A 26,535-nucleotide genomic window follows, 5' to 3' on the forward strand; every position below is an offset into this window, starting at 1 on the left:
TACTCCAACCGAATGTGAAGTTCCATGTGCAAAAGAGGCAGAGTATCTTGTAATTGTCCTTAATAACAAAACCACACCAACTTATTGGAAATAAATGTATGGCTTAAAGCCTTTTATTGAACAGTTCTATCAATTAAATTCCATCTAGTATAGCTACATGTAACAAAACCTTGTATACTTTAACAAAGTGTCTGAGTATTACCTGGCTGGAAATATCAGGTCAGGGTCAATTCTGCGTCTATCAATAAGTGTATAGCCTAGTTTTAGAAGGGCCTTTTTTTCCTTCTTGCACCTTGGGCCAAAGTTTGGCAGGGGTTTCGCTATCTTCCTTTAAAAAGTCCTCCTTGAACTGAATGTCCATCTCTTTGCAGATTTTCACCTGAATACCATTCAGGGGAGGTTCCTTTCATGTGTCGTCTCAAACAGTCCGCATTGTAAATTGGATGATTAAGGTGAGACCTTTCCATAATCGGAGGTGGGATCGTGTGGTCATGTCTAGATGGTAACCCTAGATTTGCGAAACTCTCACGAGATTTGTAAGGAAGTAGTTCAAGTGATCATTTTAACCCAAAGTATGATCGTTGTTTTTTGTGCCTAAACCTAACCAGACCTTAACCACAGCATTATCACATCATAATAGATAATTATTTTTACCAGTGATTTGACAAATGATGTTGTCCTGCTGACTACTGCTGATAGAAGCGCCTCATTAGAAAATGCTCCTGTTGGTCGTTCTGAAAACACCATATGGGTCGTTCTGGAGTGTAGGGTCCAACGACCTATGTGGTCATTCAATTTGGAGGACTTGTTTTTAATTATAGTTAGAGTCTAACAATTGAGCTCTTAATTATGATTAAGGTTATATTCAATATTGCCTCTCAAGTAAGCAATAGCGATTTAAAGATACAGTATGTGCATGTGCCATCCAAATGGTCTGTGTGTAATACTGTGGGCAAGTTGGATTCATACTGTCTCTCCACACGAGTATTTGGATGGTAGAGGGGTGCAACTAATGATAGGGGGAGAGGAGTAAAGCACGATGGAGGCAAAGGCGGACGAGTGAAATGGGGCTGCATGGAGTGAAATATTAGTCCAGACTGAAGGGCTTAAACGAGCCAATCGATGCTCTCCTAAGGAAATAAATGAGAACGGGGAAGGGGGGAATATATGAAGGCTGAGTGGGGAGTGAAATGGCTTAGAAAGCTGAGCTAAAAAAACACAAGATCATGAGAACCTATGGTCTAATACAATGGAACAAATAAGACAGAATAAACAGTATATTTTTTTTATTTTTAGCCATGAACAAAATACAACATGGTACTACCCATTGTACTGGCCATAGTACAAAATCACATATTGTGGTACAGCAATGTTTTACAGTTTGTAGAGGTATTGGTCATTGTGAAAATGGTACACTGTGGCCTAAATGACACCATGACATTATAAAAACATGGTAATGTTACTTGTACATACATTAATGTACAGTATGTGAACAAAGGTATACATTAATTATGACAATCTGAACTCTTGCGGAGTAACATCTTGTACCAACAGACTTACAATTATATGAATATTACCAAGTGTCTTTACTTGGTAATCTTGGATAGTGTGTTGGCTCTTATTTTGAGTTTTTCTGTGAATTTGGGCTGTTCAAAACTATGACACATAATGCATTATAAATGTGTCACACTTGAGTAATGCAAGGCTGCGGTGAATATTACAGACCTAATATGATGAATATGATATTTGATCTGTTTAACTTTTCATACCCTAAAAGTAAATTGATTTTGTCTCATGAGTGGACCTCCATAGCAGAAATATAACAAAATCAAGGCTCAGGGGATGTTTTAGCCACAAAATATCTGGTATATAGATTATGTGTACTATATAACTTACAGTTTTATTTTGTCATTACAGAATAGAAAGGCAGCAACACACTGGAGAGACTGAGAAACAGTACAGCTTATTTATGTTATATAATATCATCTACATGTTCTACTGAAAGTTGGGCCAGGATTATATTATGCAAGGAGTATATTTGGCCAAATGAGAAGAACCATACAATCATGAGAACTCTGTTGCTAATTAAAGATGTTTTTCATTTACTCTTTTAGATTACACATCTAAAAAAAAACTAGATTATGTGGAGACTGAGGCCAGAAGGGCAGAATTTTGGTAATAAGGACTCCACATAGATCAATTTTATCCAAATGCTGAGGTACTGTGTTTGTTTCTGTTTTACACTTTATACTTTTACTGCAAGGAAATCTTCTACTTTTATCTTTGATAAATGTTCAATATGCTTTCATTTTTCATGTGGTGATGCTTTTTAAACTACAGCAAATAATTGGAAACAGGTATTTGGATTTTCCTTAAATCATATTGACATAAAGTGTATGTTCTTTGTATTATTTTCCTATTTAAATTGGGTCGCTAAATGTAATAATAGTTACTCTGCACATAGTATTCTATGTTGGCACAGTGATGGTTTTTCCATGCAACAATAATGTTGATTATTGTACTATTGCATGGCAATTTTGACCCAAAAGTGATGGCGCAGCACTATTGCATTACGTAGGTACACTGGCATTGTAATTAGGGCTCTACCACTGTGGTACTAGTAAAATGCACTGCACTTAATGGTATTTTTTTAAGGAATACAGTGACGCAAAAAATCTGGGAGGAATCAGGCACTGTCATTTAGCTGAGAGATAGGAGACAGCTGACTCAGGAAGGCTCCAGTCATCTCCAACACACACACACACACACACACACACACACCAACCCTGCATAAACTTTACCATCATGCTGACACTTTGAAACTGTAGTTAGCGTCTGAACTCCTTTAACACTTCTAAATATTAGTATGAGGACAGCTGCACACACTTGCAGGCATACTTTGCCAATTGCCTCTTCAATCAAGGGTGACACAATATAGCATTCCTACTGTAAAAAGGCTTGAGACCTTGACTCTCTGATGCCTATGCATAGAAAGAGGCTTAAATTTGACACAGCTTCTCAGAACAATGAGGATGCAGATCAGGTCTCAGATTTTTCACACTGCCATTACTATGGACAGAAGAGAAGTTCAAGTCAAGTCAATTTTAATTGTACAGCCCAATATCATAAATCACAAATTTCCCTCAGGGTGCTGTACAGTCTGTATAGCAATACAACATCCCCTGACCCTCAATTCAAATAAGGAAAAACTCCCCCCCAAAAAACTTTAATAGGGGAAAAAATGGAAGAAACATCAGGAAGAGCAACAGAGGAGGGATACCTCTCTCAGGATGGACAGACAATGAACAGGATAACTAAATTATAATGGATTTATAATACACATGAAGAATGTGATGAAGAGGATGCCAAGCAGCTTCCAGGTGCCACCAGAACAGAATAGGACCTGAGCCATGAAACCTCCATCACCATGGAGACCTGGCAGGAAGACAGACTACACATGCACACAGGGGAGATTCACATCACACCATTCATACACTGGAGAAGAGACAAGAAAAGATATTATTCACACAGGAGAGAGAGAAGGATAAAGACATCATTCAGAATGAGAGATGTGAGGTGAGGCTGAACTCCTGCAGGATCCGAAACCTCTGGAAATGGCACCGACAGCCAGGGAAGCAGAGTGGTTCCTGATTGGGTTCTGGTCCAGCAAGAGATGCCTGAGAGACAAGAGAGGAGAGGAGGAGAAAAATGTGCTTGTGGAGCGAACAAACAGAAGGTTATAGAGATGCAATGGTTATCAGAACAGCTGCAATAATCAATAATCTCATCAGCAGGACAGCACTTAGTAAATTCATTGAAACAGAAACCAACCCAGAAACCGCTTGAGCATTTCCAATACACTTTAATTGTACTTGAAAACTGTAACTGTGACTTGAAACTGTACTAACATGTATTTAAATGTACTGAATGTGAAGCATGCTACAAATATACTTGCAATGTAAATTATGATATTTCCAATGTGTTTTATGTAATTAGGCTATGTATTAAGGACTACTCTTTTGGGGGGGGGGGGGGGGGCAGTTTTTCCTTTATTGGATGGGGGATAGTGAAGAAGCAGACAGGAAGCAAGGGGAGAGAGAGATGGGTATGACATGCAACAAAGGTCCCTGGTGTGAAAAATGCTGAATGTAACTGTTCCTAGCAATTGTGTCCACTGAAAATGACGATGGCAGGACAGAAACATTACTCGCTACTCATTGGTTAGGACCAAAGCCTTGGATGCAATTATGATAATAATGAAGTAAAATACTATTTCAGTCTGATTACCAGACTAGGATAAGGCCTCCAACTCCAGTGTTTGTCACAGAGTATCACTGTTTTGGGCTCTGTTAGCAGCTGGGGCAATAAAACCAGGGGAAGCAACAGAAACAGCACATCAAAACAACACAACGCTCACACTTGAGGACATCAGGCTGGAAATCCAAAGTAGGCCCTGCTTTGGATTTCATTAAACTAAAGGAGTGTGGAGATAGTGGCGTGGATAATGATGATATCAAGTAACAGGTTGTTCTAGAAGAGATGGATCAGGAGGGCAAACAGTCTCAAAGAGGGATGTTGATGGCAGAGGAGCACTGGCCACAGTCATCATCTTTTTAGTGACAACTGGGAATATGATCTCACCATTGGCCCCTGGCACTGTGATATGTGGCTTCAACAACAACCAAGCTAATCACCTAGCCTGGTTGAGACCACTTGGCATGAAGATACAGAAGCTGATGCATCAGGGTACCAGTGAGCTTTAGGGACTACTGAACAAGAGTAGCTGTCCAATGTCCAGCCTAAGAAACCTTAAAGCCAACCATGAAGTCTCAGAGGGAAGAAATAACTGGACCTGAATGTAAAAGTGACAGGAAAAGTGTGTATGAGTGGATATCCGGCAGAGTCAATAGTCTGCTGACTAGTGCCCTTTTGTCCGCAGATAGCTGACTGAGGAAGACTGCAACACAAAGACACCATCCTGTACATCAGCACCAACCACATCATACACTTTGCTTTCGTGCTGACACTGTGAAACAGTCATTAACCTCTGAACTCTTCAAACACATCATAATATTAGAAACAAGACAGCTGCACATATGTGTAAGCAGCACACTTAACCAAAGGCCTGAGGCTCTCCACTTAATACCTTATTATATATCTTATAGAACAAAGCCTGACATGGAATGGTAGGTATTTTGCTTGTGTCTAATACAATTTCTGAATGATATAGAGTCTAATATAGAGTCTAATAAAGCTTTATCCGTATGCTGTGTATATGTGTGTGTGTGTGCCTGTCTGTCCTTTCATTAAAAGGGCACAGTTGTTTGGAGGCAAGATGTTCTGCACTGCTTGCTCGCCACTTAAATGGGAGAGCGGACGCGATACCCACAGCTTTATGCAAGCTTTCCCTTTCACTTCCCACATACACACACACGCACTCACACACACTCCTCCTCTGTATCTTTTACCCCCTGTAGTCCCCCACTCTCTGTAGTTGATTAGTCTCTCTCAGAGAGTCAGATCAGAGTGATCCATCTGCTTACAACGGTTGGTTTTAGACTGTGGGTTAGCCCACACAGTTTCCAGGCCCCTAATGCAATCTGAGCCATTAGGATACGATGGAGCCGGTGTAGGGCAACGATTAGAGCGTGTCTGATAGAGTGGGGCCAGCCCAGCGGTCTATTAAGAAGAGCCATATAGCTATGCAATGCACTTACTCATCACTTCTCTGACATGTACCATAAACCTGGTCAACAGGTGTGTGGTTTAGAGAAAGAGAAAAATCATCTCCTCCATTTTCTTTTCTTTATTGATCGACTTCCCTGCTCAGTCAGAGTGTTTAGTGGTGGAATGTAACTAAGTGCATTTACGCAGGTACTGTACTTTACGGGGACATATGCTTTTGGTGATTTTCTGTCATTTAAATACTGTTATAATGTCAGGTGTCTGATAAACAAGTCAAGTCGGGGCTAACCCCCTTCACTGTAATCAGCAGGTGGCAAGCAAAACACAGGAACTTGGCTTGGGTCTTGAAGAGTTGTAGCATTTATTCAGTGACAAATAACCTAAACTGTACACACACTGCGCTGCTACATACACAGCTGACAACTTCATACTCTCTCTCACACGCATGCTCTCTCTCTCTCTACCATCCCATCACCTGATGTTATCCCCACGTGGGGAAAACATGTGCAGAAAGAATATACTTATTCCAACCAGAGAGAAACGATCGGATTAAGCGTTTACATGGTTATTAGGGACTAATGTTTTCCTATTGAATGGATATCAAAGGTTTACACCACCCTTCTCAACCCGATTGAAAATTCCTTCCAATCGGGCCAGATCAGGCCAGTCTCTTCCAATTGAGGTGGTTACATGAGGCATTTTTATTCTGGTTGGGCTATTATTCTGATTATTAGTCAAATATTAGGGTCCATATAAACACAGCTACTGTCCACTTGGATTTAGGCTTGAACATGTACATATGTATTTGCAAAGTTTATATTTCGAGTAAAGAACTGGGGAAAAAAGTGAAATCCTACCACTACTGTTTGTTTACGTAGCCTCCAGAGCAGGTCGAAAGTGTACCGAGGGGCAACTTCCGGGAGCTGACCAATCAGAACAAAGTGGGTTATCAGGAGGGCACCCTTAAAGAGACAGAGGCTGAACTGAGGGGCTGCGTAAATGGCCAATATAAGATAAATAAGGAGTTTTTTGAACTGTAAATCATGCAGAGAGAGCAGAGAGCAGAGCCCCAGAACAAAAATATAGACCTGGAAATGTGCATGTTATGTTCTCTTTAAGTATGATTTTAATACACTTATATTTACTTAAATACTATTCCCACATTATACTTCTACTCCATTACATTTCAGAGGGTAATATTGTACTGCTCCACTACATTCTACCATCTAAAAGCTACACTTACAGTTGTTACTTTGCAGGTTGAGATATTAAATGCAAAGCATTTGATGCATGTTAAAATACCCAATAGTATGTACAGTAGTTAATGCTGCTGATACATTGATGTATCAGTAATACTAATTCAATCATTAAAAATATATGTATATATATTGATATAACACTTTGTACTCAAATGGGGGGTTGTCCTTTTGTCCTTATGGTTCAGAGTCTAATCAATGCCTCTCTCCTTTCACTAATGAGCTTCCTTCTCCAAATTCTCACATTTCCTATACATCTCCTTTTTTTCCACCAGATACACATTACTCTCCTCCTCTATTTCCTCTCCCACCCACTCGCCTGTTGTGTCACTTGGAAGTTTTATGTGATTTATACAGTATTATGTCCTGTAGCCAAGCTTTTATGTGGCTTTAAACTCGCAAGCGAGTCAAGAAAGAGAAAGACTGAGAGAGATGGATCAGGTGGAGTGAGAACTCATTTGTATACTACAGTGTTGGCATAGCAACTGCTACCCCACTTTATTATTCCTCTTTATATTCTATTATTCACTTTCTCGTTCACATACTTCTCACTCCATACATCTGACATATGCTGCAGGGCAGGACTGTGGACTAACCTTTTCATTCAATACACCCATCATTCCTCCTCTCTGTCACTCCCTCCTGCTTTCATTGCTCCAAACTCTCCATCTTTCTCCGCTGCCCCCTAACCTCTGTCAACAATATTAAGACTTGTGAAAGATATACAGTGCGGCCTACCACCATTTCTATTTTCTGTCCATTCTAATGTCCCTCTGGGTCTCTGGCAGCCCTTTTTCCATTTACCATGCTTCATTGTATTGTATTGTGTTTGTCAAATCTCTTTCTCTGTCTTACTGTCGCTCTTGTGCTTTATTGGCAGAGCAGCTGTGAAGAAACTGCTGCCAGAACATTGTAGTTTATCCTGGATTATTATTCTTTACATAATTTAGTTGAGACTATTTGAGCAGATATGTTGTAAAAAAAAAAAAACAAATAGGAGGAATCTACTGACTGTGCAGGTGAGATCAAAATCTCATGGGCTTATGCTCTACAAACACACGTACACTCTTTTAAACTCCTCAACTGCCTTTACTACTTACTATTATTTCCAATATTAATCTGATTATTTTCTTGATTAATTGATTGATCCGTTAACTGTGATCTGTAAAATGTCAGAAAATAGTGAAAATGTCCTCCTAAAATGTTTTGTTTTGTCTGAAAAACAGGCCAAAACTCAAAGATATTTAGTTTATAGTGATATAAAATACAGAAAATACCACACTCTCACAATTTAGAAGCTGAAATCAGAAAATATGTGACATTTTTGCATGAAAAAATGACATTAATGATTAATCTAGTATCAAGTAATTGTGAATAGATATTCTGTTGTATCAGCTAACTGATTATTTACTAATTGTTTCCACTCTACATTTCTGACATTAATCATCCTAACTCTTTCCTTACCATAACCAAAACCTTAAGTCTAACCTTCATCCTAAACCCCAGTCCTAATCCGAAAAATCCTAAAAAAAAAATATCCTCACTTGGACAACCTAAAACTAAAATCAACCCCAACAAGTTATTGGACATTCCGTAATACATAATTTTTTGTCCTATTTATCTCATTTACCATGTCTTCCCCGTTGTCCACAGTAAGGCTAAATAAATGGTTTTGATCTGTAATGGTGCAAGCCTGACCTTTGACCTGTCCTTGGGCCTTTCTGAAAATCTTACTGCTTGTTGAACCACACACTCTCCATCACTGACCCATCACGAATCCTCCCAGGGCAGAAACAACACATTACTGTTCATTTCCCCATCATGAAAAAGGAACTGATGGAATAATCTGAGTCAGAGAGACTCATAGAGCTTCATTATCAGCAAAGCTATACAAATAAATATGATATCCACAGTAGATTAAAACATAATGTAGGAGGTCACCATCTTTCTCTCTCATTAATGGACCACTGTCTGTCTACAGTCCACATTAACTGTGTGAGTGAGGCGTCGGCATATGGCTGATGTTAAATACTTGGAATCATCCTCCACACGATATGATTTGCTTTATAGATGACTGTCAGGTTGCATAATCGCAGGATAGGCTGACCTTTTATGAGGAAACCTTCTAATCCGCTCCCACACAATTTCGCGTCTGCGCTCATCCGATTAGGGGCGCACATTACGCACATAGAAAAACATAATATTCACACGATTAGGCCAGGTAGAATAGTCTAATTATGTAGGATTATGTTGAATAGACTCTTTAGAGTTAGAATTATAAATTAATTAGTCTGCTATAGGGCTGTATCAGAGAATCCCTGGTTACATCCACCTCCTCTAAGTTATCCATCAGAAATTTTCTTAAGCGTGACTTTAATTGTATAAGGTATTCATAATGAAAATCATATATTAGATTATAGCATCCTATTATAGCCTAAACTTTAATCTCGTTTGTCTTGTATCAGTAAATTCAATCACAACGGAGAGAAGTGTTCAGTTCTTTTCCATATAGGCTCACAGAGACGCACCGCGCCGCGCCTTCTTCTGCTTCCACACCCTCCTCCTCGCCATATGTTGCAGCGTTTCTTTGTAAAACTTATTTGTGTGATGGCAAGAAATATTGTTGCTCTACATATTTATTCACATTCATTGTGCAAATGTGAAAAAAGATTTTTTTTAAAAAATTAAAAAATCTCTGACTGGCGTTTTCGTCAGTTGCAGTGTCCTTGAGCGGGCGTAACAGGTGCCATAAACGTCCAAATAGGCCGTGTAGTTATTATAGCTGCAGAAGCTAAATGCCAAATTGGATCACATGTTTTTTGAGGCTACAGTAGAAAAATATATAATAACCCCAAAATAGCCCGTGTACAATAAATTAGACATTTGTTTGGCGGCTACATCTTACAGATCCTACCACCTGTTTCCAGCGTTTATTTCGCTTTTCTGATTCCGTCCAATGGGAATGAACGGCAGGTCTGGAGGCGGAGAGAAGAGGGAGCGAAGTTGGAGGAGAGAGTGAGAGACAGATCCGGGGAGACAGTGAGCTGTAGATTGAGTGGAAGCCGGCGGAGTCACATATCAAATCACAGACTTCACTGCTCATCTGAGGACTCATACTTAACGACCAGCTTTACGTTTTTTTTCTTTCTATCCTCCTATTTTGCCGGGTTATGTGGCTGCACATTTTTGACGTGCAGCCACAGGTTGACCGATTTAATCCACTCATAATGGATTATTCCTTCTCATGTCGTGCCGATTGTCACTGACGGGATCGAAATGGGCACCGTCTATACACCGCTGATGATTCGGAAAGAAACAAACTGATCGTATCAAGTGGAGCGGAGACGGAAGCAAACATCTGTGGGAAAGCGACGCACAATTTCGAGAGACGAGCGAGGACCTGTGGAGGGACCTATATGAAAGGAGGCGAGGCAAAAGATGAGCTGATGGCCGTGACAACATGAAAAAGAAAAAGTGTGGTAGTCTATTTTCATCCAGCCAGTGATTCAACACAACTAACCTGGGGGACACGGACTAAGAGAGAAGAGGTAGGAGGTAGGTAGAGAAACAGACAGGGAGGATGGGGCCGTGAAGGTGTCTGGTTATATCATGCTAAAAGTAGGTTATTGTTTTGGATCAATCAAATGCATCCAAATGCAGCCAACTTATGGTTAACTGAGGTATGCACACAGTCACTACAAATACTTCCCCTGTTATTAAAAAAAAAAAAAAAAAGACTGATGTGGAATTATTATCCTTCAGTCTCTGAGCCTGATCTCATTTCCATGGTGTAAAGCCAGAGGATTTGCACCATCCTCCTGGCTAACAACAATGTAACACAGATGACATTTTATGGCATATATTGCTGGAAGCGTTGTGGGATGTGAGAGAAGGAGAGGACATTGGGAAACAGAGGGAGAGAGAGCACTGAGAGAGGCTGACTGGGCAGCTTACTCAAATGTGACTCAAGGAATAACATATTCCCCAATTATGCCTACTTTTCTTCACTCTGTTGCCCCTCTTTGTCACGCATCTTCAGCTTTTTGAGTTTTGAGTTCATTTGTTTTAACTGTTATTCATCACAATGTTCCTCTGCTCCTCCTTCCATCATGATAAATAGTCTGTATTCTACATCATTTTTCTTCTGTCTGTCTTTACAGTTCTTCTTTTCTCTTTTTTTGTGTTCGTCTGTAGACAGGTGCGTGGCCACAGCTGTGACCATGGAGCCTCCCCCCTCTCTGAGCCTGGCTCTGCTAGGAGGGAGCGAGGACGAGGACCAGCGTTTCCTCCTTCCCCTGGGCAGTATATCCCATCCCTCCACCACTGGCAACCAGCCAGGATCGAACCACTCCAACCACATGGGAGGTTCAAGCCTCGACCGTCTAAATGGCAGCACCCCATCCCCATCCCCTGCCACGCCCAGCTTGCCTCCAGCATCGCTCCCCAAGTTGCCCCTGTCCTCCTCTGGAGCACAGCCCCTGCCTCCACCCATTCCCAATGCCTTGCACCCCACCAGCACCCCGCTCTCTTCCTGCCTGGGCTCGCAGCACAGCTTGAGCGGAGACAACTCCCCGGTCTACAACGCCCTCTTTTACTCTTCCCACTCACCGTCCATGGACCGGGAGAGGGACCGAGAGCGTGACAGGGACAGGGAAAGAGAGAGGGGCTGCAAACACAGGCAGGCCAGCCCTCTGGTTCACCGTCGGGACAGTAACCCTTTCACGGAGATCGCCATGAGTTCTTGTAAGTACACGGGCGGGGTCATGAAGCCCCTGAGCCGCCTCAGCGCCTCCCGCAGAAACCTCATCGAATCAGACAGCAGCAGTGAAACCAAAGAGGGCGGTGTTTCAGCTGTTGCCGGGGCAACAGCCGCTGGGGGGCATGACCGCCAGCGTGAAGCCCCTCCTACCTCCTTGGTGGCCCAGTCCTCTACCAATCAACCCCCAATTCAGAGCCCTCCAGAGATTGTGATTTCATCCAAAGAAGACTCACCATACCCCAGAGGAAGGTATGACATCACCGACTCCACATCCAACCAGATGTCCATCTACCATCAGAACCACGCGCTGGTGGAGAGCAGGCGGGCGCAGCCAGGGAGGGGAAGCAGTCAGGGAGGGGTCGGGTCAGTGGGCACCGGGGCCCGGGGCAGCACCTCCAAGGCTTCCAAACGGAAGAACCAAAACATTGGCTATAAACTGGGGCATCGCAGGGCACTGTTCGAGAAGAGGAAGAGGCTGAGTGACTATGCCCTCATCTTCGGAATGTTTGGCATCGTCGTCATGGTGATTGAGACGGAGCTGTCGTGGGGCGTGTACACAAAGGTGAGGGTACGGACCAGTGATATTTATAAGGGCACTCCACGGATTTGACACATTAAGTTCAGTCATGGGTAGTACTTGGTTGTGCAATGTTTTCTGTTGCTCTGAGAAAATAACCCTTATGATGTCATAGTGATGTCATCAGGGTTATTGCGGCTTGGGCTTGGAGACTACAAATTTATAACAGAAAGCCTGCGTTACAAACTGGAGTTTTGAAAGATGAGGGAATTTACCAGGCAGGAAGGGTCCAATGAAAGACACTAATAAGTTGCATCATGGGAAGTGCAGGATCTAGTGTTTTTGGAGTCTAGCCCACACTAGGGACTGAGTGTTTTAAGTGTAAGTGTTTTTGGGTAATTTTTGCCTTTATTTTGATAATAGCTAGTAAAAAGCGACAGGAAATGTAGGGGGAGAGAGAAAGAAAGGAAATGACATGTAGCAAAGGTCACCAACCAGATCTGAACCAGGGACATTGAATGTTACACGTTTTCAACCTCCAGGTCACAGGGGCGCCTCAGCTTTGACTGTTTTTGACAGTTTAGTGGCCTGATAATCGCAGTTAGCTTTCACCAGCTAATTCATGATCGCTAAACCCTGCCCAGTCTGACCAGCACCATGTCCATTTTGTTGGAGGCTTGTGTACTGTAATGACCAGGCTTGACAGTTGCTGCTTCTGGGTGATGTAATGCAACGATGCAGAGGACATGGGGGGCAGATTATCTGTTGGAGGCCAAGATCTCATTTGTCTGTGTAATGGGGAGTGTAATAAGCTGAATCGGCCCCTGGCTGCTATTGTCTGTTTATTTTGGTTGTGTGTGTGTGTGTGTATGTGTGTATGTGTGTGTGTGTGTGTGTGTGTGTGTGTGTGTGTGTGTGTGTGTGTGTGTGTGTGTGTGTGTGTGTGTGTGTGTGTGTCTGTGACAGTCCCGGTGAGTCTTTGAGCATGTTGCGCTCACCTTCCTGATTCACAGATACTTCACTCCTCATTCCATTCTTCTTTTTACTCTGACACATTACAGAGAGTTGATTTTCTTTAGCTAATAAGGTGGAAACATCACTTCCAGTTATGCAGCCTGTCATATATGGATCAGTGATCATGTGAAGGAGGATGTGATGTGTATGTGAGTGCACAGAACTGGTAGCCTATTAGAATAGGCCAGCTGGGTGTGTCCCTCATCTCTATCTTTTTCTCTTTCTGTGTGTTTGCAGACTGTGGGCTTTAGTTCATACTTGGTCTCTCTCTGTTATTGTCATTGCTAGAGAAATCTGTCTCTTCTGTTTTCCTGCCTGTGCCTTTGCTCCCTTTTATTCTCCTTTGCCTCATTACTTTATGAAAATCACTGTTTTAGAGACAGTCTCTTTTTATTAATGAAAATTCATGATTTGAATTTCTCTCAATGCATCCTTGTCTCATTTCTTTCTTTGTCAGCCTATTCTTCTTCTCCCTGAAGGAGACGGCCAACACTTTTCATGCTCTCTTTCTCTGTCTGTCTCTTTTCTATTTCAACTCCACGCCTGTCTCTTTATACCATTTGCTTTCTTTCTTTCTTTCTTTCTTTCTTTCTTTCTTTCTCTCTTTCTTTTTTCCCCTCTCTTTCTCCCTCCCCCTGCTTCTCTGGTCCTCCAGTGGGCGTCAAACTGGGGGAGTGTGATCGGAAGAGAGAACCGTCTGGGCGAGAAATGAAAGGCTGTTGAAAGAGAGAAAAAAGGAAAGGCGATAATGAAAAGCCTGATTTAGGTTCTTAAGCTACAACCAATACAGTTCTCATCTGAATCAGGCAGCACTGTCTATCAATAAGGATTGATGGACAGCTATGTATTCAAGCACAGCAACCACTGTGTTTGCTAGTGCTTTCTCCATATTGATAATCTATGCTCATTAAGATACCTAGTTAAGAACAGGACTTTCAGAGTTGAGAATGAATACTGTGTTTGAATTATCTTTGCACTTCATTGTCTCCCTCTAGGGTTTTAGAAGGGGTTGAAAGAGTTAAGTATGCTTCAGCAAAGCCTGATCAAAATTCATTTTAAATGCTTAGTGCAAAGTTGGGTGTTTTTTTTAATTTTTTTCTTACAATTGCGGATTTGGTTTGACTCCAACAGATAGTAGAGTTCCAACAGACAGTTCAAGCCCTCACTTAGATAATTGAGGTGGAAAGAAGCCTGCTGGCTGTTGTGAAAAATGGATAGGAGATCATCAGGATGAAAGAGGGAATGGAAGGGGAGATAGATGGTAGGGAGAAGTGGAGAGCTTCATACACTGCTTTAAATCTAGGGGGGGGCCTTGAATGATTTCCTCTATTGATTATTGATAATCACTCACCCACACATGCACTGTCCACCCCCGTACACAGATACTGTACAGACTCACACATTGAAAATGCCTTTAAGAGGTGCTATATTGTATGCTGTGTATTGACAGCCATCCCTGAGAGGTGGTGGAGAGAGCTAGAGGGGGAAATGTGATAGGGAGAGGTTTCATTATTGAAAAAAAAAAGATATATGTCCTGTATGTATAGATAGATCCTGTTAACAGCTCCGTAAGACTTGCTATAAACTAAATGTCACTGCCGACGCTTGTGTATGTGTCTACCAAACGCTCCTGCACTTTTTTCAGCAGGTCCAGCTGCTCCATCTAGCTCCCAAAAATAGAGATGAAGAATAAGAATGGAACTAAACAGGGTGGGTTTGATGTGTGTGTGTATGTGTGTGTGTGTGTGTGTGTGTGTGTGTGTGTGTGTGTGTGTGTTAGCAGGGATAAATGGAGAGAGGTTAACCGAGGAGGACATGGTGTTCGTGACTGTGGGCATAGTGAGTAAGCATATGTATATTCATGTGCAGAAGTAGATTTCAAACCCTGTCAGTACACACTGTAGCAAAAGCTAAGGTTTTTCATTCATTGCATTGTAGCCTCTATCTTCAGTTATTATCCGGTCCACTTCAGTCAAGCTCAAGACAAAGAACAAGTCCATGACCAAGGCCATGGACTTGTTCACAAGGCCACAAGTTTTGGTTGCAGATTAAAAAAAAAAAAGAAACTGTTCTCATGTATGTATATTCAGCGCTCAAGGCTACAGCAGTAAATTCCTGTACTGTAAACATCCAGTCAGTTGTTGAGCCTAGATAAATTATGCAGAGAGAATATTGGATGATGAATTAATTCATAAATGTGAAATAATTTAATTTGCTCTCAGGCAGGATTATAAGTTTTCACACAAAGAGCATCCAAGACAAAAGCAAAACTGAGCCTTTCACATTGCGATCATAAATTAAACTTGAGACCTGTTTTAAGAGTTTCTACACTGTACATCTACAGAGAACCAAGCATCACACCATATTTTTAACTCTAAATTTACTGTGACCACTTTTCATGATCGACGTCACCAGTTTACTGTTGCTATCCAGGGACCTTGAAACCTTAGTGTTAACAGCAGGGAGAGGACAGTTACTCCCAAAAACACTTTTATGAGCTTCTATTATTGATTTTATTAGCAACAGGTTAAAGGGGAGGGGCATCCCAGTCTGACATGTGTCTCTATCTGAGAATAACTGAGGCCCTCGGACACCTGGGACCTTAGCATGTGGCCTGTCACTGTCAGATCAATAGATCATTTCACTAAGCCCCACGTGGCTCCTCAGGGCTCCACGCCACGTTTCAGGCCTGCGATGGAACATGGCTATTCTGAGGGAATGCACAGCTGTTGTCAACTTCACCTGTCACACTGTCAATACACACACTTGACACCACAACATACAGTACAGTGTGTGTGTGTGTGTGTGTGAGACAGGCAGAGGGATAAGGTATTGTTTGTGAGCATACACCCACTTACAGTCTGTTTCTCACCACAAGCATCAATGATTTCACAGATTAGCAGCACAGCTCACTCCCGTTCTCCCTTCCCTCACATCCTTCCTTCCTCTCACTTACATGGAGTGTTTGTGTTCCTTCCCTAGCGATTCGTAAATATGTCTCTGTTTCCCCAATGGGGTCATTGCCATCTCAGCAGGCTTACAACATCTCATTCTCCCTGCGCTACCTCCGTTCCATCCCTCCCTCCCCGCCCTCGCCCCCCCTCTATCTATGACATTTCTCGCAGACATTTACAAGGAGACCTTTACAGACCTTTCTCTACTAGGCCACTTATAGCGCCTGGGTGCTGCTTTTCAGACACTACACGAAGATCATCAGGGAATTAAACTCACCAACTGTCACCATACTCTCTAAAGGAACCATCAGCCATCTCAGCACTTCTGCGCCCCTCTCTCTTCGCATCCTCCTCTTCCTCCTCCTCTCTTTTCCTTCACTCTAGTCAACACTCCCTTCATCTTCTAGATCACAGGCTTCTAAGGGACGGTAGATCTCATGCTATCCCATCCAATGTCTTGCTACTTAACAGGTACAAATATGCTAATTTCTTTCAGTGTAACAAGACTAGGCTATCTTGCTCTGTATGTGTTAGCGTGTTGGTACACATGGGTGTGTTAGAACTTGCATCACCCACCGGTAACACATTCACGTCACTGACTTTATGTAGCCTCCTCTGTGTATATTCACCTATGGAGTGTGTGTCTATGTATTCAGTTTTGTCATGTTAGTACCCATGGGTGCACCTGCTGGTCTGTGTGTGCGTGTATGCGTGTGTGCGTATGTGTGCTCACATCTCCCTTTGTCTGGATTTAATTGAGTGTGTAGGGCCGTAATGGCGTGTGTCAATGTGCAGTCGAGTGTGTGCGTGTGTGTGTGTGTGTGTGTGTGTTTATCCTGGTAAGGTGACATCGCTCCTCTGTCTACTGCCTGTTTCCCTGGAGACTGATTGCAAGAAGGCATCGCTCTGACAGGGAGAGACCCCCAAGGCTAACTCATTACAACACACACACACACACACACACACACACACATTCATATTCATTACCAACACATGTAGTGAACAACTTATCAGTACAAGTGTAATGTGTTGGTAAGCAACGTGTATTTGCTGTGTCGATAAGGGTGAGGTGGGGACAATTTAGGAAAACCTCCCCTAGATACTACCTGGTGTGTGTGTGTGTGTGTGTGTGTGTGTGTGTGTGTGTGTGTGTGTGTGCATGTGTGTGTGTATTTTCACTGAAGAAGCTCAAAAAGCTCATTATCTCTGCATGCTGTCCACCAAGCCATTGATCAATACACACTAAGGACACACTTATACACAGTTGGACAAAAAGAAACAGGAAAAGAAACACATTTACACACACACTTACACAATACATACACACATGCAAACATACAGTATATACAGTATATAACGAAACCGAGTACACTATCCCTAAAATGGTAAATGATTCAAAATTGTATCATCTTACAATAATTGTAGTATTTTAGGGTGAAGTGTAGGTTATTTGTAATTAAAAACAACAGGTTAGATAGACTATATTTAAAATATAGGCCTCAAAGTACAACCTCAATGCAACAAAAGTGATTACACCTGTAAACACTGAAACAAAAATTATTACACCTGTGACTTCCAATTAAGACTAATTGCCTGAACAAGGTTATAAAAGAATCTATGAATACTACAACTTTCTCAATTTTGGCCTCGGTTGTGTCTAATGCTACATGGCTCCACATGGTGAGGAATTGAATGAACAAGTAAGAAATCAGATTGTGAGACTTCATAAAGATGGGAGAGGGTACAAGATCATCAGTAGGCTACTGAACAGAAGCCAAAACAGTGCAAAACAGTTGCAACAGTGGTTAGGAGATACAGGAAGACCCATACTAACAATAACAGAAGGTTATTTACGCAACTTTGCATTTAAAAAAAGACAGGCAAGTGCTTCTGACTTGGCACAAGGATTATCTGTGGAAATTGTTTTTTTAGTGAGTGCTCAGACAGTGCGATGGACTTTGCATGACGTCAACCTCTATGGATGACATCCAAGAAGGAAACCATTGCTCACGAATCAGCATAAAACTGCAAGATTAAACTTTGCCAAAGAACTTGAAAATAAGCCTGATGAGCACTGGCAGCAGATTCTTTGGTGAGATGAAACCAAAATAAATTTGTTTGGATCAGATGGGGTCCAGCATGTTTGGCATTGACCTGGACTAATACAGTGACTACATAGTGGCAACCATGAAACATGGAAGTAGGAATGTGCTGAGTGGGGCTGCATGAGTGCAAAAGGTGTAGGGGAGATGACATTTATAAATGGCACTATGAATGCAAGTTTGTATACCCAAACACTGAATGAAAAGATTACTACCACTCTCAAGAATGTTAGCAGGAGAGGAGAATTTTCCAACATGACAATGATCCCGAACACACTTCAGAAATCACACAAGAGTTTTTAAAGAAGAAAGAAGTGAAAACTATGACCTTGGCAAGTATTTCCCCTGACCTGAATCAAATAGAACACCTTTAGAGTATTTTAAAGAGGAAGATAGAGCAACAAAACCCCTCCAGCAAAGAGAAGCTGAAAACAATCATCTGTGAAGAATGACAGCACATCTCTCCACAGATTTGGGCAAGACTGGTGTCATCCCTGCCCAGGAGGATCGAATCTGCCATCATAAATAAAGAAGGGCACACAAAATATTGAAGAATGAAAGAATGGAGTCTCACTAATGGAGGGTGTGCTGACTTTGTTTGTAATTCGTTCTTGAATATGGATCTTTCATTATAGTTTCATTAGTCAAACATTCTGTTTTTCAAGTGAGCAGGCTTAATTCTTATTGGGTAGTGTCTAGAAACAAAAAAAAGTATTAAATGGACAGGATTTATAATTCATATTTTAGTAATATTGACCAGCGGTGGACTCAGTTTTGTTACATACTGTATGTCACTGATCACTGATCCAACAACTTGCCTTTAAGGTTGGACTGACAGTAGCTACCAGCTTCACTGTAGTGTAGCATTATTTCAAAAGTCTTTCCTCCTCCTACAGTTAGTTTATCCATACAAATATCACACATTAAATCTGCATGGTTCATACTAAGCAGCTATTTGTGTGTTTTTTTTAAAGTAATAGTTCACTATTGTGTTTTTGTCGAGAGTTAGATAAGATTGATGCTACTCTCATTGTTTGTACATTTGCACGGACCTAGCCTGGCTCAATACAAATTGAAAAAATACTCCTATCAACATCTCTGAAGCTCACTCATTAAAATGTCGTATCTCGTTTTTTTTTTGTTTTTTTTTTAAAAAAACAATAATTTGAGGTTTTAAATGTAGCCACATGCTGTTATGCTGTTTCTCAATGAACTATGGCTCATCCATCTGCTGTCAGCACTAGGCCTTCGTCACAGCAGACTTTTTGACTTGTCATAGTAGGAAAAGCACAGGTGTCGCTAATAACATTAAGGATGGCTCTGTTCTATTCAAGTGTCTCAGTAAGCCATTACACTGTGACAGTGAGCCAGCATGCACAATACCAGGACCCTGAAACTGAAGCAGCTAAATGGAATTCAGCCGTGATTAATTTTATCATTTACACCTGTGCTTTTCCTGCTGTGACATGTCAAAATGTCTTCCTTGAAAAAGGCTTCTGCTGTGCGGTGTCTCCGCTGGTTGCCTGGCAACCTCACAGTGAGGTCAAGACTGTCGGAAGTCACTGCACCTGGCTGATGTTCACCCAGAAATGCTCATAGCTTGTAAGTCCCCCTAAACCCACAAATTGACGGGGTTTTTTTTAGATTTGTGTTTGGATAAGGATTAAGCGAACAATATTCAATGTTAATTAGTTAGCTTTAGGGATGCCATTATGTGTATATTTGGACTTTACACTTTGCCAAGCTTGCAGTTTCCCTCTGCTTAGCTAAGCTAACCACATGTTTAACTCACAGACATGCCTCAATCTCCTCAGTTATATTCAATTTATCAATCCTCTCATCTAACTCTCAGCAAGAAAGCAAATAATCATATTTCCCCAAATGTCACACTTTAGCTTGTTCCATCATCACAATTTCCAAGCTCTTCAGCTAAGCCTCACAGTTACTAACCTTACCTAGAGTTGATTTAGAACAGCAAACACCCATGTCAGATGTTTAGGTATACACCCAGTTAGAAATTATTGGACTCCTGCCAGCCAACCAGAATGGAGAATTGTAAGTGTCCACAATGTGAACCAAGGTAAAAAAGAACAGGAGGCAAACATGTACACACATATCTCCCTCACAGTCAAGTCATTTACTTTACAGGCAGAGTAAGTGAAGTGGTAACAGGCAGAAGCAAAATGCCTCTGACAGTGTGATGGGCTGACAGTGTGATGGGCACAACTGAAAAAAAAACAAAAAAACAGACGGCTGTAGGTACATGCAAGCAGATCACATTTCAGCTCACCAGTGTGGCTGTGTGTTTGAACACATACGCTGCTGAAATCCTGAAAGTCTGCATTTCTCTCATTAGCACAACAACATTGGCTTCTTTCGCACCTAGTTTGCTTCAGTGAGTACAAATGAGATGTTAGCAGAGGAGAGACAGACTGAGACAGGAAAAGAGAGCATGGGCAAATAGAGACCAAAAGACAGCTAGAGCTTTGGGCAAGCTGATAGAGGAAATCAGTGGAGAGCCAAAGCGAGATGGTATTTTCCCAGTGTAGCGCAGTGGCCCATAACCACACTGATATGAGCAACAAATGAACAACACTCACTTAATGCTCATCTTGTGCATGTGCGAGTGTCTCTATGTGTTTGTGTGTGTTATATAAATGGTAGAAAAGGCAGTCACATATTCAATCTTCTCATATTGTGATAATTACAGTAAAAAGGAATACTCACCAGAGGAGGGTGTCAGTGAAGATTAACAAACTAGACTGTGTGTGTGTGTGTCATGTTGAATTAATACCATTAAGGCCATGAAGCATCCACATGGACTCTAAATAGACACAATAGCACACTAACACACTCTATATTTTCCAGGACGCTGACTTGCAATATATATTCATGAACCTAAAATGCAATGTAGATGCTGCTTAATAACGTCATGAAGGAAAGGCTGAGTAATATGTGTCTCAACTCAGAGTGCACATTCAGATGAAGAGTGTTGGACAAGGAATACCTAACAGCATCCTACTAGCAGCTGAAAGATGCTGCAGGCTTAAGGTCACCAGGCTGTGGTCATCATGTGACCTTAGTGAACTTGAAAATTAATGCCCTTTGGGGTTTTTTTTTTGTTTATTCTGCTATTCAAAACATAGTCCTCAAGCTGTTGTAGACAAATGAATAAATTCAGTGAGTGTAGCTTTTTTTTTTAAACCAAAGCACTGAATGCAACTAGTTTTATTTCTTTAGTTAGGAAATGAGTCTCACTAAATGTTTTGTTTGACTACTGATTCCTGACATTTCGAATCTGCATGCAGCATCTTTTTTGCCAATATTTGACAGGTTGGTAAAGCTTTTGAAACAGAATATTGACACTAAAGTATTCAACTAAAAATTAATGAATGAAATATACTGACAAAATCCAGTCTCTAAAAGGTCAGTGTCAGCAAGCCGATATCAGGCTCACCGTAATTCATGCCTTTGCGTGTATACAGATAAATAAACATGTAGACAGACAGACAAAATACTGTTTCACCTGAAGCTTGCCTGATCTTTTTATTGGTTCTATTTTCTCTCTTTTCCTCAAAGTTAAAGGCAGGATATGTTGATGTTTTACACCTGAACAGAGCATAAAGATAAATAATACTCTCCCTGATGACAATGCACTAATAATATTTACTTCAGTTAATTAATGACACTTATAATTTGATGTTATTTATTTACTTAATATTGTAATTCATTGTAATTCTATGGTTGCTACCTCTGTGCACTCTACTTTTCCTGTTAAAATGGCTTTTTCTGTTTGTTTTTCCCTCGTTGAGAGTCTAAGGATTGAGTGTGTGTTGGTCAATTCACTCATCTTGATTGTTTGTAGACTGGTTCAGAGGCCACATTGCAACAGCTTTATAAAATGAAATGTAGTATCTTGTAAGTGATCATTCAAAACAAGGTTTCCTGCTGTATGACAATAATTGTTTGTGTATCAGAATGCCTCGGAGGATATTGCTGCACTTAGGCCACTCACCAAAGCGTATGAATCATGAATATGTTTGCTTATCGTCAGTTTAAGCCATGTACAGTTCTCCAGTGAGAGTTACCTGACAGTGTGAAGCATTAGTGCTGTTGCTATGGTTACATGCACTTTCATATACTCTGTACTGTGATTGGGGTGTCCTGATGTAGAATTTAAAGAAATCAGAAAGAAGTATACCACATAGCTATGGTATGATGAATTTAAAGTACTCTGCATGCATCATTGATAATGATATTTTGACACTTTATTCATTAACACATTTGGCTCACACATGAGTAGACCATGCTGTTACCAAAAATATATATATTTTAAACTGGACACATAAACTCACTAGAAAACAGCAACAAAAACAATCTGATACAAGTTATTCATCTTCACTCTGTGGTACATATACACATGCAGCCACCGTTTTTGGGGGTTCCTTCCTCTCTAGCATGTCCTTTTGATGTATATTTCCTGTTTTTTCTTATGTAGATCAGGTGTTTGCAGCTGTGTGTGTCTTGTATTTCTTGCTAACGCAAAAGTATTTGTGTGTGCACATGCGTATGATAACTTTAGTACACTTTGCTGTGCTCTGAGTGTGTGAGGTGAGGGGGTTAAAGAAGCCACTGAAGTGCTATGAGTTGTATTGATTGGAAGTTCCCCAGTGCATTGATTATAAGCCCTATGAAACCAGACGAGCAGAGGATTTAAAGCTTGACTGCAGAGTGATATTGACAGGTGGAATACTACCATTCTTCTGTTCAGCCTTTGAAAGTCTGTTTTGCAAATGTTAGTTCTTATTGTCTATGCTAAGGCAGTACTGCTATGGTACATCATTAACGCCATTTAGCAGAGGAGTGACAGATGACACACTCTGATATCTGGGACTCGCTCCAAGTTAAACCGGACTTGTGACCGAATGTGAACTCTCAGGAACAGCCATTGTGGTAAAAATCTATCTGAAATGTGGACGGGTTTGCGCAGCATGTTTCTAAAGGTGTTTGTGTCCCTTTATCTCTCCACAGAGCTCCATGTATTCTCTGGCCCTGAAGTGTCTGATCAGCCTGTCCACAGTCATACTGCTGGGCCTCATCATAGCCTACCATGCACGGGAGGTTCAGGTAAAAGAAATGCATCAACAGACATTTACACAATTGACACAAATGAGGTGTTAAATTGAAATTCAAAGGAACATTTTGACATTTTGGGAAATATGCATAATCACTTTCTTGCCTACTGTGTTTAGAAAGAACGCAAAGCATATTTTAGAGGTGATTGCATATAAAGGCAATGGCATATAAAGGAGATGCAAATTCGCCTGCATCCACCCTGCTTCATAAACATAGAGAGAGGAGAGGAAAAGGGAGAGAGACTGGTGGAAATAACATAAAGAACTGGAGTCTCTCTGTAACACAGTTGGTGCGTCCATTGCTAGCTAGCTTACAGCTAATGTACAGTTGGTATTTTGGCTGTTCGGGGCAAATAAACGGGTCCTGCAGACAAATACATATGAAAGAGGATTGATACAACTCATGTCTGTGAATTAAGCATGAAGGTAGAAGCGAGAGGCAATTAGCTTAGCTTAGCGTAAAGACTGTAAGCAGGGGAAAACAGCTAACCTGGCTGTCCAAAGATAACAAAATCTACCAGCACCTCTAAAGCTTACTGATTAAAACACTATATCTATATTGTTTAATCCATTCAAAAACTGTAAAAAAAAAAAAAAAAAAAAAGTTAGACTGTAGTTTGGGGGAGTTACAAGCTGGTCTATTTCAAGACTTTAGGAAGTCACTGTACCAGGCCAAGAAATAGTCCCACACATAACCTCCCATAAAACTAGAGCATTAATGAGCTTTAGAGGTGCTGGTGGGCAGATTTTGTTACCTTTGGACAGAGCCAGGCTAGCTGTTTCCCCCTGTTTCCAGTCTTTATGCTAAGCTAAGCTAAGCTGCTGACTGTAACTACATAATTAGTGGACAGATAAACACTAAGAGTGGTATCAATGTTTTTGTCTAACTCTTGGCAAGGTAGCAAATAAGCGTATTTCCCAGAACAGCGAACTATGCCTTTAAGGCCTTTAGCTTTTTGTTTAAGAGTGTTTTTATTCAAATATAAGCAAAGGCACATCTGAGCTTTGTCTATAGTATACACATTACATTGTCGTCACTCAGGCTCCTGAGATAGACCAGGGGACCCAGGTGTGTGTCGACTCCAGCCAATTAATGACATTAATGAGAGTCTTAGAGGGATTGACAAAACAGTCTGCATGGTGTTGCATCGAGTTTATACACACAGAATGTTAAATACACACTCAGCCAATAACAATCATTCAATAGACGCAAAGAGAGCACACATAAACATGTGGACGCTCACACAAGCCAGGAACACAAACACACACAGCCTCAATCTCTTGTACAGCTGAAACAATCAATCAGAAATGCTTTCATGCTTCATGATATCTGTTTTGGTGTTTTGTCATTTCACTAATATAATGGTACCACGGTCATTTAGCTGGGGTTTTCATCTGAAGCCATTTGCAATCAATGCACATTGACTATTTATGGGAGCCTTGCGGGAATCAGACCCAATGAGTGCCCCCACACCAGCTATTACTTGTACCAGCTAAACCACAGAGCCACAGTCATCAATCTAACCACATATTAGTGTAATGTTGTTCTGTTTTTGATTACATCATAGCTTGGATGTTGCTGGAAACGTCTATTAAAGCTCTAACAGGTCTGTGATGGGGATTCTGATGCATTTTGCTCTGAGGTTCAGGCTGTCCATCTCTGGATCAATAACTGGATGGCCATTGCTTATTCACTGTCATACACAGCGACTGATAGACTGGTAATCAGTCTGTAATAGGCAGCCACCGTGTATTAAGATTCCAAAAAGGAGCCGAGTTGATGTGTGCTCTTGCCATACACGTGCAAGTGTGTGTTTGCGTATAAGGTTAAGCATTCATTGATAAAAGAACCCTCGCTTCTGCTCACAAGTTTGATGTCACATTCACATACAGAGTCAGTCATCCACCCACGCACACTGTGGCTGCCGCACGTGACAGGCACGCTAATACCGACAGGAGAAGTAGAGATTGAGAGTAGCTACTGTAAGGCTGACAGAGAGAGAGAGAGAGAGACAGAGATAAACTGGTCTTCTGTTAATCTCTTTGAGAAATAATTCCTTTTGATTAAATGAAGTTAGGAGTTTGGGGAGGGTTCTGTGAAGGTATGGGTGGGAAGCACAGCAGGGTGGGGGAGGTGATGTTCGGATTTATCTCCAAATCACTTTATAATATTTGGTGTGAGGACAGTGATAATTTAAAGGCATTTTACTCTACAACAGCTGACAGTTTATTCCAACTTTTTTATTTTAGTAGCTTTGGTTATCAGTTATAATACTGCATGCACTAAAGTAATGTAATTGCTGAGATGATCAGACAGGTTGTAAACAAAGTCAACAGTTTAGCCAGTTTATTTTAACCACTTTATTAGGAGGTAAAACCAAAGGTGAAACTGTGTATTAATACAACCACTGCAAGTACAATAGGTCAAAGTTGAACCAGGTAACTTTGATGGATGTTTTCAACACAGTTTGGGTAATCAGGTTTCTGTTTCTGTCCTTATTTTTCTCTTCCAAATACCTTAAAACCTCACTGAATCATTTCTTGCTTTCTTCCTTTTTAACAATGTTTCCACATTCCCAAAATTCAATTTTGTGAGCACAATGGTATTATTACCAATAGGAATGATGTGTTTAAACTGTTACTAAATAAATAGGGAATGTACCTTAAACCTGCAACATCTGATTTCTTTTTTTTTTTTCTTCTTTTTTTTTTTGTGGCCACTTTCAGGCAGCAGAAATAAGCTGTGAGCACAAGTTGACAAATTTTAAGTAGATATGGCAAACTTATTATCCAGTAGATATAAAGCAATATTAGCATTCATTTAGAGTCATGTTTCTGGCCACCTGACAAATGTAAGTCCAATCTTCACTCTCCTTTTAGCTCCGCTTTGGTCCTGGCACTTTAGCGGCTAAATGCACCACTATGTTCACCAGCTAGTTGCTAATTTTGTATGGCATCGTTTGGGCAGGTGGTGTACAGTGGGTTTATTCAAGCTTTTTTTTACTGAAAAAACCTGCCTGCTGTGTGTGGAAACAACTCTGATGAGAGCGTTGAGGGTGAACCAGAACAATAAAGCTGCAGGCCGTAAAAAAAACAATGAGCTAAAAGGCACT

The 26,535-nt window shown here is 41.1% G+C and overlaps 1 protein-coding gene across 2 annotated transcripts in view; it reads left to right on the forward strand.

Annotated features, from left to right (window-relative positions):
• Positions 1 to 9,968: 9,968 nt before the first annotated feature.
• kcnn3 (potassium intermediate/small conductance calcium-activated channel, subfamily N, member 3) overlaps positions 9,969 to 26,535 on the forward strand; it is a 47,470-nt gene continuing 30,903 nt past the window's right edge. The window contains exons 1-3 of one of the 2 annotated variants that reach the window (XM_044360322.1): positions 9,969 to 10,496; positions 11,136 to 12,262; positions 23,319 to 23,414. In XM_044360322.1, coding sequence (XP_044216257.1) covers positions 11,162 to 12,262; positions 23,319 to 23,414 — 1,197 coding nt within the window. In that variant the 5' untranslated portion in view covers positions 9,969 to 10,496; positions 11,136 to 11,161. The remainder of the gene's footprint in view (positions 10,497 to 11,135; positions 12,263 to 23,318; positions 23,415 to 26,535) is intronic. The other variant, XM_044360323.1, reaches the window with a different exon arrangement.

Source organism: Thunnus albacares, chromosome 8 (assembly GCF_914725855.1).
Source record: "Thunnus albacares chromosome 8, fThuAlb1.1, whole genome shotgun sequence".
NCBI classification, from domain to species: domain Eukaryota; kingdom Metazoa; phylum Chordata; class Actinopteri; order Scombriformes; family Scombridae; genus Thunnus; species Thunnus albacares.